Source organism: Phoca vitulina, unplaced genomic scaffold, assembly GCF_004348235.1.
Source record: "Phoca vitulina isolate PV1807 unplaced genomic scaffold, GSC_HSeal_1.0 scaffold95, whole genome shotgun sequence".
NCBI classification, from domain to species: Eukaryota; Metazoa; Chordata; class Mammalia; order Carnivora; family Phocidae; genus Phoca; species Phoca vitulina.
In genome coordinates this window covers 1406003-1419987 of record NW_022589798.1, presented here as the reverse complement: position 1 = coordinate 1419987, position 13985 = coordinate 1406003, and the positions used below count along the sequence as shown (strand labels likewise).

The following is a 13985-nucleotide window of genomic DNA, read 5'->3' as shown; positions in this document are numbered from 1 at the left end:
ATGGCTTTTCTCAGATTCCCATGAAGATTCCTGAAAAATTAAGAACCCTTGCTCTAAATGGGTAAACAAAGCATCCACCTCTGACACAGCCAAAGAGCACTTGCAACACAGCAAACGAGCCAGGACAAAACACGGGCAGAAATGAGTTCCCAGGCATGCAAAGTGAAGGAACAGCCAGACAAGGGGCTTTGTCCTGGAAGGGAAAGGCCTAGAACAGAAGTGACCAACTCAATACCTATAGACAGGCAGGATAGTGAGTGAGTGGGTCCTGCTCATTGTCCTGCCGGGGAGAATGTGGAGTGGGAGGGCATGTGGTAAACTCTCTAGTGTGTCTTTTTGTGGAAAATGCAGCCCCTACCATTGGTTGCTTTGCCAAAAGTGAGCATAAAGTTTCTAGACCTGTTGAGTTTTATAAGAGAAGCCAGACATCTTGATGTTTAGTATGAGAGATCTCAATTATTTCATCTTGAAAACGAATTCAGAACTAAAGCAAACAGATAGACTCTATGCCAAGAGGCTCAGAGCTGGTCACCGACCCCACATTTTAGCCCTTTGCTGACGATCTGGGATTTGAAAATGTCCTGGGCCCAAGTTGGAGGATGATCGTCCACCTGTCTGGAGGGGGGAAGGGCAGGTTGTGCACAGACAATGGAGGTGTGTCTTTTGCTGGTCTGGAAGCTTGGTGGAGCAGAACAGTGGGAAATAAGGTCATGGAACTGGAATGACCTGTATACAGGTTGTGGGTGGTTTCTTTTCGGAACAAGAGCAATCCTCTAGGGGGTTTTAGGAGAATGCCAGGGACCGTGGCATTTGGGAAGAATGCCCCTTGTGTGCAGGACCCCTAGCCAAAGAGGAGCCCTGGGAGGAAATTGAGGCCAGGCCTCCTACAACCAAGTGAATCAGATGGGGAGATGTTGGCCAGGGGAAGGGGACAGAAGAGATGAGAGCACCATGTGGCCATCAGAGAAGACACAGACATGCCGAGCCACCTGTGTGGGGTGCTGATGGAGCCATGGACAGGGGACGGCACCCCCAGTGACAGGCAGGGGGCAGGGTGGGGCTCTCTTCCATCACTTTGCACCTCATCTGTCACCAGCGGGGCAGAATGAGGACTTCAGTGCCCTTCCTTCTCTTTCTCCTTCTTGGGGGAAGTGTTGTAATGAGCATGTGACCGCACTCAGGATCTGCCCTGCTGCTACTAAAGAAAGGTTGTTTGCCTTGCAGGTGTTTCTCACTGACAAGTGAGAGTTTCCCATGGGATAGTAGAAGCTATGGGGTAGAGGGGTGAAAAAGCAGGAAGAAAGAGGGGTCAAAGGGCAGGGGATGTCCTGAGGCTAATGCAGGGGCATCTGGACACCAACTGAATGGCAGCCAGAGGGAACAGCCAAGAACTGTCTACGTATCCTGGTCCAGAGTCCATAAGAGCATCCTGGGTGGGTGGGTTACGCTGCAGACCAGTCCTTTCTGATGGCAGAGCTGTTCTTTCTCCTAGAGCGTGTGAGCAAGGTTAGGAACATAAGCAGGACATCCAAGTTGCAAATTGAGATATAAGATTTTCCTATGAAAGAAAGAAAAGTAGCTGAAGCTCTGGCTTCGGATGTCACCTGCACTGAGGTGGGAACTCACAGAAGAGGAACATAAACCCACTGAGAAGAGCAGGGGGGCTACACTTGCCACCCCTTTCCCAAGACCCAGTTCCAGTGAAGGGACCAAGAAGAATGGAGAAGGTGGAGGAACCAGAGAGAGAAGAGAGAAATGACGGACCCAAGGGCTTTGCGTGCTGTAGCTCTATTGTTATGATTATTTTAAGTTGGATCACACCTGTATGGTGGGGCAAGGTGAGTCTAGAAAGGTAAAAGTAGGAAGAGAAAGAGAAAAGGAGAAACCATTTCAAGAAACAAAATACAGTCAGGGCGCCTGGGTGGCTCAGTTGGTTAAGCAACTGCCTTTGGCTCAGGTCATGATCCTGGAGTCCCAGGATGGAGTCCCAGGATCAAGTCCTGCATCGGGGCTCCCTGCTCAACAGGGAGTCTGCTTCTCCCTCTGGCCCTCCCCCCTCTTGGGCTCTTTCATTCCCTCTCTCTCAAATAAATAAATAAAGTCTTAAAAAAAAAAAAAAAAGAAACAAAATACAGTCTTTCTTGCCTATAATCATGTCGTATCATTACAAGTAAGAAATGGTATCATCATAATCAAATAATCCATCATACGGGGGATGGAGAGAACCAGGAAGTGAAATAAGAGCACCACCACTCACACACATTGCACCTTTAGCAAACGCCGCCATACACACACAGTAACTGGGTGACGGATGGGCAGGCACTGTTCCCCCGCCAGGGGACATAGTAATCTCACAGCTGGTGTGGGGTGCACCACACGCGGTCACCTGGCCTGTGGGCTGGCACTGAAAGGGCTGCACACAAGTTGGACAGGACAAACATTTTTGCTTCAATCCACTATCCATTTCCCCCCGCGGGGAGTCCTTCGTGGAAAGGTGGGCAAAAAGAGACCACCTCCATACAGCGTGACCTAGGGAATTTCCAGATAAAGTGTATGTATTTTTCCCTAAGTATTAAAGAACCTAGAGTTATTGCAAAATAAAAAAAAAAAAAAAAAAAGGAAAAGGAAAACACAGAATAGTGTAAATAAGAAAATAGATCCCACATAAGCCCACCATCAACAGACAATATTAACATCGTGGTGTGTTTTTTTAGCCTCGAGATGAACTGACGCATAGCATCCTGTGTGTGCAATTTAGAGCCTTGTTATTTTTCATTTAACACCGCAATATAAGGATCCCACGTGTTACGGACTATTTGTAAACATTACCTTACTGACCTCGGGTAATGTTCCAGTATGTAGAGTAATGTTCTATCAGAGGTACCATCATTAACCACTTTTCTGTTTTGAGACATTCAGTTTCTAGCTATTGCAAGTAAAACTACGAAGAACTTTTTCTTTTAAGATTTTATTTATTTATTTGACAGAGAGAGAGAGCACAAGCAGGGCGAGAGGCAGGCAGAGGGAGAGGGAGAAGCAGGCTCCCTGCTGAGTGGGGACCCCGATGCGGGGCTCCATGCGGGGCTCAATCCGAGGACCCCGGGATCATGACCTGAGCCGAAGGCAGACGCTTAACGACTAGCCACCCAGGCGCCCCTACAAAGAACTTTTCTGTGCATAAAGCTTTTCCCTCCGCGCAGAACAGACTTCACAGTGTACAATTACACATCCACGCTAGCGGCATTTTAGGGCTTTCCCAAGTGTCTGCGGTGGGTTTGTACTGGCTGCCAACTCCGCCTCTACCCGCTGAGCGAGTCCTGGAGTGTCACACGCGGGCGGCGGACCCCTCTGAGGGCCTCCTCCCCGGGAGAGCACCCAGCCCAAGGCCCAAGAAGGAGAGTGAAGGAGGAAGACCAAGCAGTCGGGCCCTAGGTCAGGAATCTTCTTCCTCCGCTCCCCGCCTGCAGAGGCCTGCAGAGCGTGAGCCTGGACCTCATTCCCCAGAGCTTCCACCGGCCTGTCCTTTGGAAATGGCCCGGGCCCGGTCTCCGCTCCCACGCTTGTGGGCAGCGGCCGTGAAATCTGCTGGCAGGTCACTGGGGCCCTTGTGCGGTTTGCCCCTCGTGGCCGGTCCCACCGCCCCCAAGGACTTTGGAGTGCCCCTGCCAAGGCGTGGGTGGCCCCAGCGACTGACTCCCGCAGGCTGGGACCTCTCCTGTCCGGTGCACAGCGGCACCTCCAGCTGGGAGCTGGACGGACACCCAGTGCTGCATAATTCGGGCGCATAGACGCATGGACACAGCTGGGGTGCGGGATGCAGCTAAAAGGAGTCTGCTGGGGTTGTGAGTCTTTAAGTTATTGTTTGGAGCTGTTGGAAGGGACGTTTGTCCTGGCTCTCCGCCGAGGATGGGGGTCTCCAGGAATGCCTTTCTCTTGCTTCTAGCCTGCCCACTGCAAAGTCCCGCGGAAAGGTAGATCTGGCTGGCTGGCTGGCTGGAACTTGTAGTAATACGGAGTCTCTGCCGGCCCGGGGCGCGATCCCAGGCGCTCAGCCGGGCACGCAGGCAGCGGAGGGCCGGGGCTGGTCTGGGGTGGGTCGGAGGGGGGTGCGGGGGGCCAGGGCGCGGCCGGGCCGCGCGGGGTCGGGGCGGGGCGCCCGCGGGCTCCGGGAGGCCCCGCCCGCCTGCCTGCGCCGCCGCACGCCCGGGAGCGCGCCGCCTCGGGCTCGGCCGTGGGTGTCCTGCGCGCGGCCCGGCGGACCCGCTGCGCACCCGGGTGCCTCGGCGCCCCGGACCCGGTAAGTACGGGCTCCCGCCTCCCGGCTCCTCGCCCCGCGCGCCGGCGCCCCAGTCGGGCCACCCTGATGGGGGCTCCAGGGAGCGGGTCTCAGCCCCCGGGGCCGGAGGCGCCGCGACCCCGCCTCCGCCCCTCCCACCCCCTACCCCGCACCGGGAGACGGGACGGGATGGAGGATTCGGTCCGTGCCTCCCTTCCCTCTGCCCCGCTTCACTTAGAGACACACGCGTCGGAAAGTGTCTCACCACCAAATAGCAACCACTTTTCCCCATTTTTATGAACTCGCATTCTTGTAGAAAACTTGGGAACTACCTCAAAGGACCCAAAGAAAACTAAAACCGCCCACGATCCCAGTCCCGCCTGGGTTTCAAAGACCTCCATCCAGCTTAAGCAATGCTTGCAGATACATTCTGCCTCAAAGGGAGCTTTTTAATTTTTTGAAGGTACTTGGGCCTTGGCATCTCCCTGGGGAAAAGGCGTGGGACATGGAGAACATTGATGTATCTGCTCTTAACTGTAGTAATTGGGGAAAATGTGGAACTTCTGGAAGAAAGTTGATCGAGTAGCAGCCATGTGTATGTTCGGGGTCTGTCACCTGTTACATTGTCCCCGCCTGGATTTTTTAAACTGCTGTATGTGAACAGTTTATTTTGAGTCCACATTTAGGTTAAGAAGGAGCTTCTAGTTCCCTTAAGGAAAGTTCTGGTCAGTAACCACTGTTGTCATTTACGTTCCCGGTGGTGGGAGCTTTGCTGTGACCGCACAGCTGTTTTAATTCATATATGGTGACTTGCGAGAAAGCACCTTGACTCTGACCTATGGATTGCTAAGGAGGGGGCCAAAACCTGCTTTCTGTGGTCTATTTCATATACTCATTAGAGGTGAGGGAAGGATGGACCTGAGGAAGGCATTCTCCCTTTTAAGAATATCCCTGGAGGTCTGGCTTTGGCCAGGTTCTTAGAAAGTGGATTGTTTTGAGAATAAAGTACACTGTGAAGACATCAGAGGGACTCAGTCTTGTCATCTTAAGTCTCGGATGGTAGAGCTGGTGGTTCGGGGCTTTCTGGTAGTTGAATGGGGACATTTATTCATTCATGCATTCATGCATGCATGCCTGGGTCCTATGAATATTTATTGCACTCCTACCGTATACAAGATACTCTTCTAGACCTTGAGATACATGCGGAAGAACACACGCAAACATCCCTGCCCTCAAAAGCTTACGTTTTGGTGGAGAAGACAAACAAAACAGTAAGCAATGGACGTAATAAATAAGAAAACCATATTATATTAGCAGGCTTTAAGTAATATGGAAAAAAGAAAGGGAAAGCAGGATGGGGGTTATCAGGAGTCAGAAGAAGGGATAAAAATTCAGCCATACTATCAACAATTACTGACAGCCTTAAACCTTTTTAAGAATAAAGTAGGTTGTGGATATGCATGTAACTATGTTAATAATATCAATTTTAATATACAAAAAAACACTAATAAGATACATAAATATAAATAAAAATAGTTTACATTTTATTATATAAAAACATACTATATTGAAAGAGGTTTTCATTTGGCTACCCACCAATTTCTTTCAAGAGTGTATTATACTTTATTGGTTATTTGCACTCACAAGCACATTGCAGTTGTATTGAATCTAATACTTTGCATCCCCATTTAATTCAGCAATCTCTTATGGAACGGTTCTGGATGCTGGAGTGGGGACAAGGTGAGCAAGATAGTCTCTGACCTTCCTGAGCTTCTGGAAGGAAATGCTCAGACAAGTTTACAAGTTATTGTGATGCAAATTAGAATATGAGTGGTATAGACATGGCACCATGTGATCAAAGGCAGGGAGGGGCTTTCACACCCAGGTTAGCATAGGACTAGGCATTTGGAGGACCAGTAGAATTTTGACAAGCAAATATGGTGGTCACACCTCTCTTGCAGAGAGAGCAGCAAAATTTAGACGTAGCGAAGTTGTGGGTTTGTCCCGTGCCTCACAGAACCCTGTGGTATAGTTGGAGGAGATTCCATTATGCCCAGTGTTTGGATAAGAAAACTGAGGCTCCTCAAATTTATGTAATTTGCTGAAAGCGATAATCCATCTGCCCTCCTTCTGTGTGACTTCAGCTGCCCTCCAGAGTCTGGGAATCCTCTCGTCCATTCTCCCCGCCAAAATGCTCGTCCCTTTTCCCATATTGAGTTTGGCTGGGTCCCTCTCACCAGCTCACTGGTTCACATTCCCATCCTTCACACCCTGGAAGGGTCTGAGGGCCCCTGTTGGCTTTTCTTCTGCTTGGGGGTAAATATGTCTCCAGAACTTGTTGAGATAAAGATGAAAATAATGGGCAGTTGCGTCCAGGAAAAATATGCTTGCAGAATTCTTGACTCCATAAGATCATATTCACCAAAATTAGGCTAGTCCATAATTGGTTTTACCCTAATTCTGCTTCCTAAAGCAAGTAAAGCCTAATGAGGATTTCAGGACTGGCTGCTCTGGAAATGCTTAAGGAATGCTGTTAAGATGACAGGAACCTTATGCCTGTTTACCGAGATAAGTAAACCGAGGCCCAGGGGAGCCCTGTGTTTTATCTAGGCCCGAGCCAGGCCTGGAATTCAGATCTCCAAGCTCTGAATCCGACACCCCTCTTCCTCTCCCCTCCCAGCATCTAACCCGCTCCGCAGAAGTATGGATGGAGTCAGCCCACAAAAGCCTTGGTTGCTCAGTAAATGCTTGAGAAAGAAGGAAAGGTAGCAGGTCTAGGAAATCTGTTCTAAAAGCCCCCAGGCCGTTATCAGTGCTGACAGGCCACATAGCTGAAACATGTGGGAGAAATGCAAAAGGGGGTGATGAGTGCCAGCACCGAGTGACATCACTCCCTGCCCTCTTCTCCTCTGGGTGCAGCTGGGGGCCTTCCAGAATCCCAGGGTGCTGGAGACCCAGTTGGTATGCATTCGCAGCTGTGAGCTTTGGAGAAAAAAGAAAATTGTACTAACCTTGATTGGGGGCAGTATCTGTTCTGCACGAGGAGTCTCAAGCTCACGCCAAAGAAGACACTTCTAGAAGCCCCCTCTTTCTAGGCCCACTAAGGCCAGTTTGAGAATATTCAGCATGGGCTGGGCATAAAACTGTTTGTGTTTAGAGTTGGACCTCCCTGGTTCCCGCTGCTTCTGCCTCTCCCAGCCCCCCTTATCACTGTGCAAGCTACAAAAAGTTGTGGCTCTCCCCAGTAGGGGAGGGGGTCTTCTGATGGCATCTTTGGGTCCCAAGCCAGTCCTCATTTGGGTAGACCTGGTTTTACCTGATATCAATGGCCAGGTCCTCAGTTCCTTTGACCTTAAATATAGAATCTGTCTCCTCTCTGCTAAGTCCTGAGAACTCCTTTTTCTGTACTAATGAAATGTGAGTTCATGGCTACAAGATTACATTTTAGATGTATTTGTGATAAAAGACATGACCTTGGGCAGGTCAGCTCAACTCTATGGAGCCCAGTTTCCTGTAAGTTAAGATTGCTGGCTTTGTTGCTCTTCAAATCCCTGTGAGTCCAGTGGTCTGAAACCCTGGCCAGTGGGCAGTGCGTTGGCATTATAATGGAAGTGAACTTGGAGAATGGGACATAAACCCCCAGCTGACATGCAGATGAGTTTGTTTACACCTTGCTGACTATTAAGAGGGCATTGCCAAACTCATTTTGAGACTCATTACAGAGAACACCACGTGACCCAGCAGGCAGGCCTTGGGGGCACAGAGTGCATTTCGCAAAAGCAATACAATAAATTAAGTGTAAAGTAAGAAAAAGACTTTTTTCTTTAAAAATTCAGAGTTGTTACTTGAAAGGAAGTTAATGAACTTGACTTTTCGGGTCTGGCGGAAGGCTCCGACAGGCTCCGCATCATTTAAGGCGACTGCGTGAGTTAGGTGGGAGGCAGCTGGGCTTATAGTGAAGGCTTGAGAACTTCTCTCTGCATCTCCTCTTCAGATTACACCAGGGACGTATAAGACCAAAAAAGAAAATCTAAAAAACAAATGAGATTCGAAAATTATTTTATGAAATCATTTCTCTTATCAAATTCTTCCTGGCACCTTGCAGCATGAAAGATTGGTCAGTTTCCTTTTTTTTTTTTAAGATTTTTATTTATTTATTTGACAGAGAGAGAGCGCACAAGCAGGGGGAGCAGCAGAGGGAGAGGGAGAAAGAGCCCGATGTGGGACTCGATCCCAGGACCCTGGGATCATGACCTGAGCTGAAGGCAGATGCTTAACTGACTGAGCCACCCAGGCGCCCCAGATTGATCAGTTTCCTAAGGTTCTGTAGCCCCGTGGGTCTCAAGCTTGACTACAAATCAGGATCACCTAGGAAGCTTTATGCCAGAAAGGAACCCAGAGCAAGGACATCACAATCTTTGGAGGGGGGATCTGACCATCAGTATTTTTTTAAAGCTCTCCAGGTGATTCCGATAGGTCACCAAGTGGGGGGGTCCCTGGACCAGAAGCATCAGCAGCACCTGTGAATTTGTTGGAAATGCAAATCTCAGGGCCCACACCAGCCATTCTAGATCAGAAACTCTGGGAGTGGAGCCCAGCACTCTGCATTTTTAGAAGGTGATTCTAAAGCATGCCAGGGGTGCCTGGGTGGCACAGTCCGATAAGCAACTGACTCTTGGTTTCAGCTCAGGTCCTGATCTTAGAGTTGTGAGATCGAGCCCCGAGTTGGGCTCTGCACTCAGCTCAGAGTCCACTTAAGACTCTCTCTCCCTCTCCTTCTCCCTCTGCCCCTTCCCCCTGCCAAATAAATAAATCTTAAAAAAAAAAAAAAAGAAAGAAAGAAATTTAAAGCATGCCAGAATTTGAGCACCACTACCTTAAAGCAAGGCTGAGGATGGTTGGCCTGGCAGGTTTTTTAAAGCAGATGTTTCTGGTTGCTTCCTCTGGCCATAGTAAAGTCCGTCTGGTTTTTTAAGTAACAGGTCTTCTTCATGATCCCGCCCAAGTGAATTAGTTGCAGAAGTTACTCTTAAGTTAACTTGCTGTGTGGGGCTATTAGCTCTAAACCAATTAACCTCTGGAGGTTGCCTACCATAATTCTATTTTTTTTAAAGATTTTTATTTATTTATTTGAAAGAGAGAGCACAAGCAGGGGAGTGGCAGAGGCAGAGGGAAAAGCAGACACCTTGCTGAGCAGGGAGCCCGACATGGGGCTCGATCCCAGGATCCTGAGATCATGACCTGAGCCAAAGGCAGACTAACTGACTGAGCCACCCAGGCGCCCCGGTTGTCTACCATAATTCTAGTCTCCTGTGGTCATGGAGTGACAAGAATGCTCTAACAGTAAGTGGTAGCAGGATTCCTTGCTTGTGGTCATTCTGCATTTTTAGAAAAAAATTATATTATCTGCTCAAGGGCTCTGTATTTTCTGGGGCAAGTTTCTATGCATTCATAAGTGGTTTGAAGTCATTTAAAAAGAAAATGTCGGGCACCTGGGTGGCTCAGTTGGTTAAGCGACTGCCTTCGGCTCAGGTCATGATCCTGGAGTCCTGGGATCAAGTCCCACATCGGGCTCCCTGCTCAGCAGGGAGTCTGCTTCTCCCTCTGACTCTCCCCCCTCTCATGTGCTCTCTCTCTCTCTCTCATTCTCACTCTCTCAAATAAATAAATAAAACTCTATAAAAAAAAAAAGAATTTAAAAAAAAAAAAAATGTCAGGCATGTGTTTGGAAAGCTCAGCTGCCCACAACCTCGTGTTGAGTGATTTCCAGCAGACTAGCAGCTCTGGGTCTAAGCTTCAAAGACAAAAAAAAAAATGTTACCAAACAATTAGAATGGGGCAAAATGCTGGTTTTGTAGAAGAATCAGTACCTGGGAGTCTCTTGAGCCCGTGCAGCTTAACCCGTTCTAACAGAGCTCAGGGCACAGACTCAAAAGCCCCAGAGATGTCAGGAAAACCCGTTAAACACATTTGTTTCTTATTCATGAGCAGCTTCTCCACAAGGTAAAGAGAGCCACAGTGGTCAGCCATGGAAGAGCCAGACCTAAAACCCCAAACCTCCAAATCCCTGGGCTGCTTTTCTTTTTCCTTTCTTTCTTTCTTTTTTTTTTTTTAAGAGTTTGTTTATTCATTGAGAGAGCAGAGAGCGTGTGTGCATAAGCAGAGGGGGGGCAGAGAAAGAACACAGGGCTCGATCCCACGACCCTGAGATCATGACCCGGAGCCAAAACCAAGAGTCAGACGCTTAATTGACTGAGCCCCCAAGCTGATATTTCTTAATGAGCTGGAAAAACCAATCCACTCACACTCGGGACCCTAAGTGCGCACCACTACGTGTCATATGTTATGTGGACCCCTCTGCACGCTGGGTCAGTGTGGTCCAACAGCTGCAGATGTCAGTGATGTTTCTCCCTGTTCCCAAAGGGTAGAAGACTGAACAAGCCTAAGGAACCCGACCAGAGTCATGTAGCCAGAAAGCAGCAGGGCCAGAATCCAAACCTGGAGTGGAGGTGTAATTCCCGACCGATCGCTTTCTCCTTCTCTACTCCTGCTCCCTGAGCCTGTGGCTTTCAGAGGGAGACAGTGGGGGCCTCTGTTAATTAGGTACTCGGGTTATGAAGAATCAGGTATTACACCGTCAAGAGGTATTAAGAAGTTCATGGACAGCTCCTGAGCTGCTGTGTGCCAGGCGCCAGGCTAGGGAAGCTGCGGGGGGACAGGGTGGGGGACAGGGATGATGACTGTGGTGAAGTCAACGGGGAGCACAGCGGCCTTCATGGGCATGCATGCTGGTGCTAAGCAGCCCAGCATCAGAGAAGCTGAACTGGATTAAAAAGCATGAGGAGGTACCACTTCCTGGTTCCGTGGGCCAAGAAGGAGGGCCTGCCTCTGCTGGAGATGTGGAAAGAGATGGTGATGTGTACAGGGCTTGGCAAGCATGGGGTCTGGGCAAGCGACAACAGTAGAGCAAGAGAGGGAGGCAGGCGGCCCTTGCATCTAGGCCCACATCCATGCTGAAGACAGGGTGTTTCACCCCGAAGGTGGGAGGAACCTGGGAGGGCCTCTGAGCTGGGGACTGACCTATTGGGATTTGCAGTGGGGGCCGCAGGTTTTGTGGTGGGTGGGTGCACGGCCCCTCCGCTCACTGAGGCATGGAACAGGAGGGGTGGGGGCTGAGGTGGAGGGGACTGGGGATGGCCGAAGGTACATGAATCCTTGGCAGGTCATGGGGCACCCAGCTCTGGCGCTCAGAAGGGTACCTGGGGTCATGGCCATGTGGGTGAACCTGAAAGGACAGGTGCAGCCACACAGGGAGAGGGCAGAGTGAGAAGAAAGGAGGGCCAACGAAGGAATTCTGGGGTGCACTGACATCCCCGGGATGGGTAGAGGGAGAGGGGCCTAGGGCAGGTGCCAAGCATCTTGCCCAGGGCTGCGTTCAGAAGTTTCAAAATTAAGCCCATTCTAAGAAGTAGCTCTAGATTGACATTTGTCCTAGCAAGACAGTGTGTGATGTCACGGCCCCCACCCTAGCTGGGAGAGGCTGAGCACCCCGCTCCCCCATGTACATTGGAATTTCTCTTGCCACAGGGTTTCTGGCCAGAAACTATGGTCCCAAACCGTCACCCTTAGTTTCAACGGCCACCCCAGGGTGCCTCAAGTGAATGTTACACACAACGGAGAAATGAGTGAGGCCCTCGGAGTCTGGTGAGCCCTCGGTAGCCCTTGTGGGTCGAGTTTCAAGGGTGGCCTCATCCGTTTGGCTCTGGATATTTTGTCTCCCAGCAGGACCTGGGGGGGGTGGAAGCCAGCATTTTCTCAAAGATACGAATGAGACCTGTGGAGCTTATCAGTGACCATGAGGTGGGGTGTCAGGACTCATGAACCCTCTGACAGAATTCCAGAGTTTCCTGGAAATGGCTCTCACGGTTCCCAGGCCTGTTCTCTGGGTTTTCAGGGACAGTGTCATCCAGAGTGAAATGGCCCGTGCCAGCCACTCAGCAGAGGACAGGGGGCAGGGAGGGGACAAACACAGTACAAGCTGGAACACTGGTCCCTTCGAGGCCAAAGGCCACAAAGCCACAGTGGATGGAGGAAAAGGAAAGAGAGGCAGACATGTAACCCAGCACCACTTATGCTTGCGCCGCGACGACAAAATCCCACAGCCTGGGGCTTACACAACAGACTATTTTTTCACAGTTTCGGAGCTGTAAGTCCAAGATCAAGGTTCTGGAAGGTTTGGTTCCTGGAGGGAGCTCTCCTCCTGGCTTGTAGGTGTTGCCTTCTCATAGTGTCCTTGCGTAGGAGAGAGAGATTTCTCTCTCTTATTATAAGGCCATGGTCCTAGCAGGTTAGGGCCCCACCCTACAGCCTCCTGTAACCTTAATTCCCCCCTGAAGCCCCTATCTCCAGGTGCAGTCCCATTGGGGGTTAGGGCTTCCAGATGTGAACTGGGGGACAAAATTCAGCCCATAGCACATGAACTAAAACACACACACACACACAACCCAGGGTGTATATTAGAGGAACTCATTGTGGGGGTCGCCTATGGAGGTGGGCGGTGGGAGTGGTGAGTGGAAATAAGAGGGAATCGGGGCACCTGGGTGGCTCAGTGGGTTGGGTGTCTGCCTTCAGCTCAGGTCATGAGCTCAGGGTCCTGGGATCGAGCCTCGCATCGGGCTCCCTGCTCAGCGGGGAGCCTGCTTCTCCCTCTGCTTCTGCGGCTCCCCCTGTTTGTGCTCTCTCTGAAAACTAAAGAAATAAAATCTTAAAAAAAAAAAAAAAAGAAAGAGGGAATCAATTGATTTACTGATCAATCAAGAGAGGCGCTGTGTGGATTCAAGGTGGCACATGCCAGGGACGCGGGTGTATGTCCGTCTGGGTGCCCCTCTCCCCCGAGATTTCACAAAACGGGCGAGCGTGTGCCTCTGTGTGGGTCTGGGCCAGGACACACTTTCTGATTTCAGATCGCACTTCTCTTTCAGAAAGTTTTCTCGGCCAGTTCGAACTCCAGCGGTGGAAACTTGAAGCCCGGGATGATTCTGTCCAACACGACGGCGCCGACGCCCTTTCTGACCACGCTGTGGCAGGGGACGGTCGCGCAGGGCGGCAACATGTCCGGCCTGGCCCGCAGGTCGCCCCGCAGTGATGACGGCCAGCTGGCGGCGCTCTACATCCTCATGGTGCTCGGCTTCTTCGGCTTCTTCACCCTGGGCATCATGCTGAGTTACATCCGCTCCAAGAAGCTGGAGCACTCCCACGACCCATTCAACGTGTACATCGAGTCTGACTCCTGGCAGGAGAAGGACAAGGCGTACTTTCAGGCCCGGGTTCTGGAGACCTACAGGGCAGGTTACGTCATTGAAAACCAGTTGGCGGTGGAACGACCCCACACACACCTTCCCGAGATAAAACCTTTGTCATGAACCCACGATTGTTTAAAACTGGGCCAATCCTACCTGGTGATCTGATTTTTCCCATCGTGTGCCTTTTGCATTCTTTATGATTTGGGATGTCATTGGGGTTTTTTGCAATCGTAAGGGGTGAGGGGTGGCTTCATAACCCTGTCTCTCTACAATCACATTCCTTCTCTGATGACGGCCAGACGTTCTTACAAGGAATCTGATGATTCCTTCTCTCAGTATCTGTGCCTGCCTTGTTGATTTTAGCAGCTCTGTTTCCCAGACTCCCTGGCAGCTGGCAAGGTCATGTA

General features: G+C 50.4%; 1 protein-coding gene across 3 annotated transcripts; it reads left to right on the top strand.

Moving 5' to 3' along the window:
* The first annotated feature begins 3787 nt into the window (after window positions 1–3787).
* Window positions 3788–13740, top strand: KCNE1 (potassium voltage-gated channel subfamily E regulatory subunit 1). 3 transcript variants are annotated; one of them, XM_032396983.1, is made up of 2 exons: window positions 3788–3842; window positions 13258–13740. In XM_032396983.1, the coding sequence occupies exon 2, from the start codon at window positions 13309–13311 to the stop codon at window positions 13696–13698; it is 390 nt and encodes a 129-aa protein (XP_032252874.1). In that variant the 5' UTR covers window positions 3788–3842; window positions 13258–13308; the 3' UTR covers window positions 13699–13740. The 3 variants fall into 3 exon arrangements, with proteins under 3 accessions (XP_032252874.1, XP_032252873.1, XP_032252872.1); XM_032396982.1 differs by lacking the exon at window positions 3788–3842 and adding an exon at window positions 4260–4297; XM_032396981.1 differs by lacking the exon at window positions 3788–3842 and adding an exon at window positions 12337–12482.
* The last annotated feature ends 245 nt before the right edge of the window (window positions 13741–13985 follow it).

What these genes read in the sequence shown, in the direction of transcription:
- KCNE1 (XM_032396981.1), top strand. Translation starts at nt 12,408, where the DNA reads ATGCTTGCGCCGCGACGACAAAATCCCACAGCCTGGGGCTTACACAAC. An exon ending in TTTTTCACAGTTTCGGAGCT is followed by an intron (nt 12,483 to 13,257) that starts GTAAGTCCAAGA and finishes CTTCTCTTTCAG; the next exon opens with AAAGTTTTCTCGGCCAGTTC.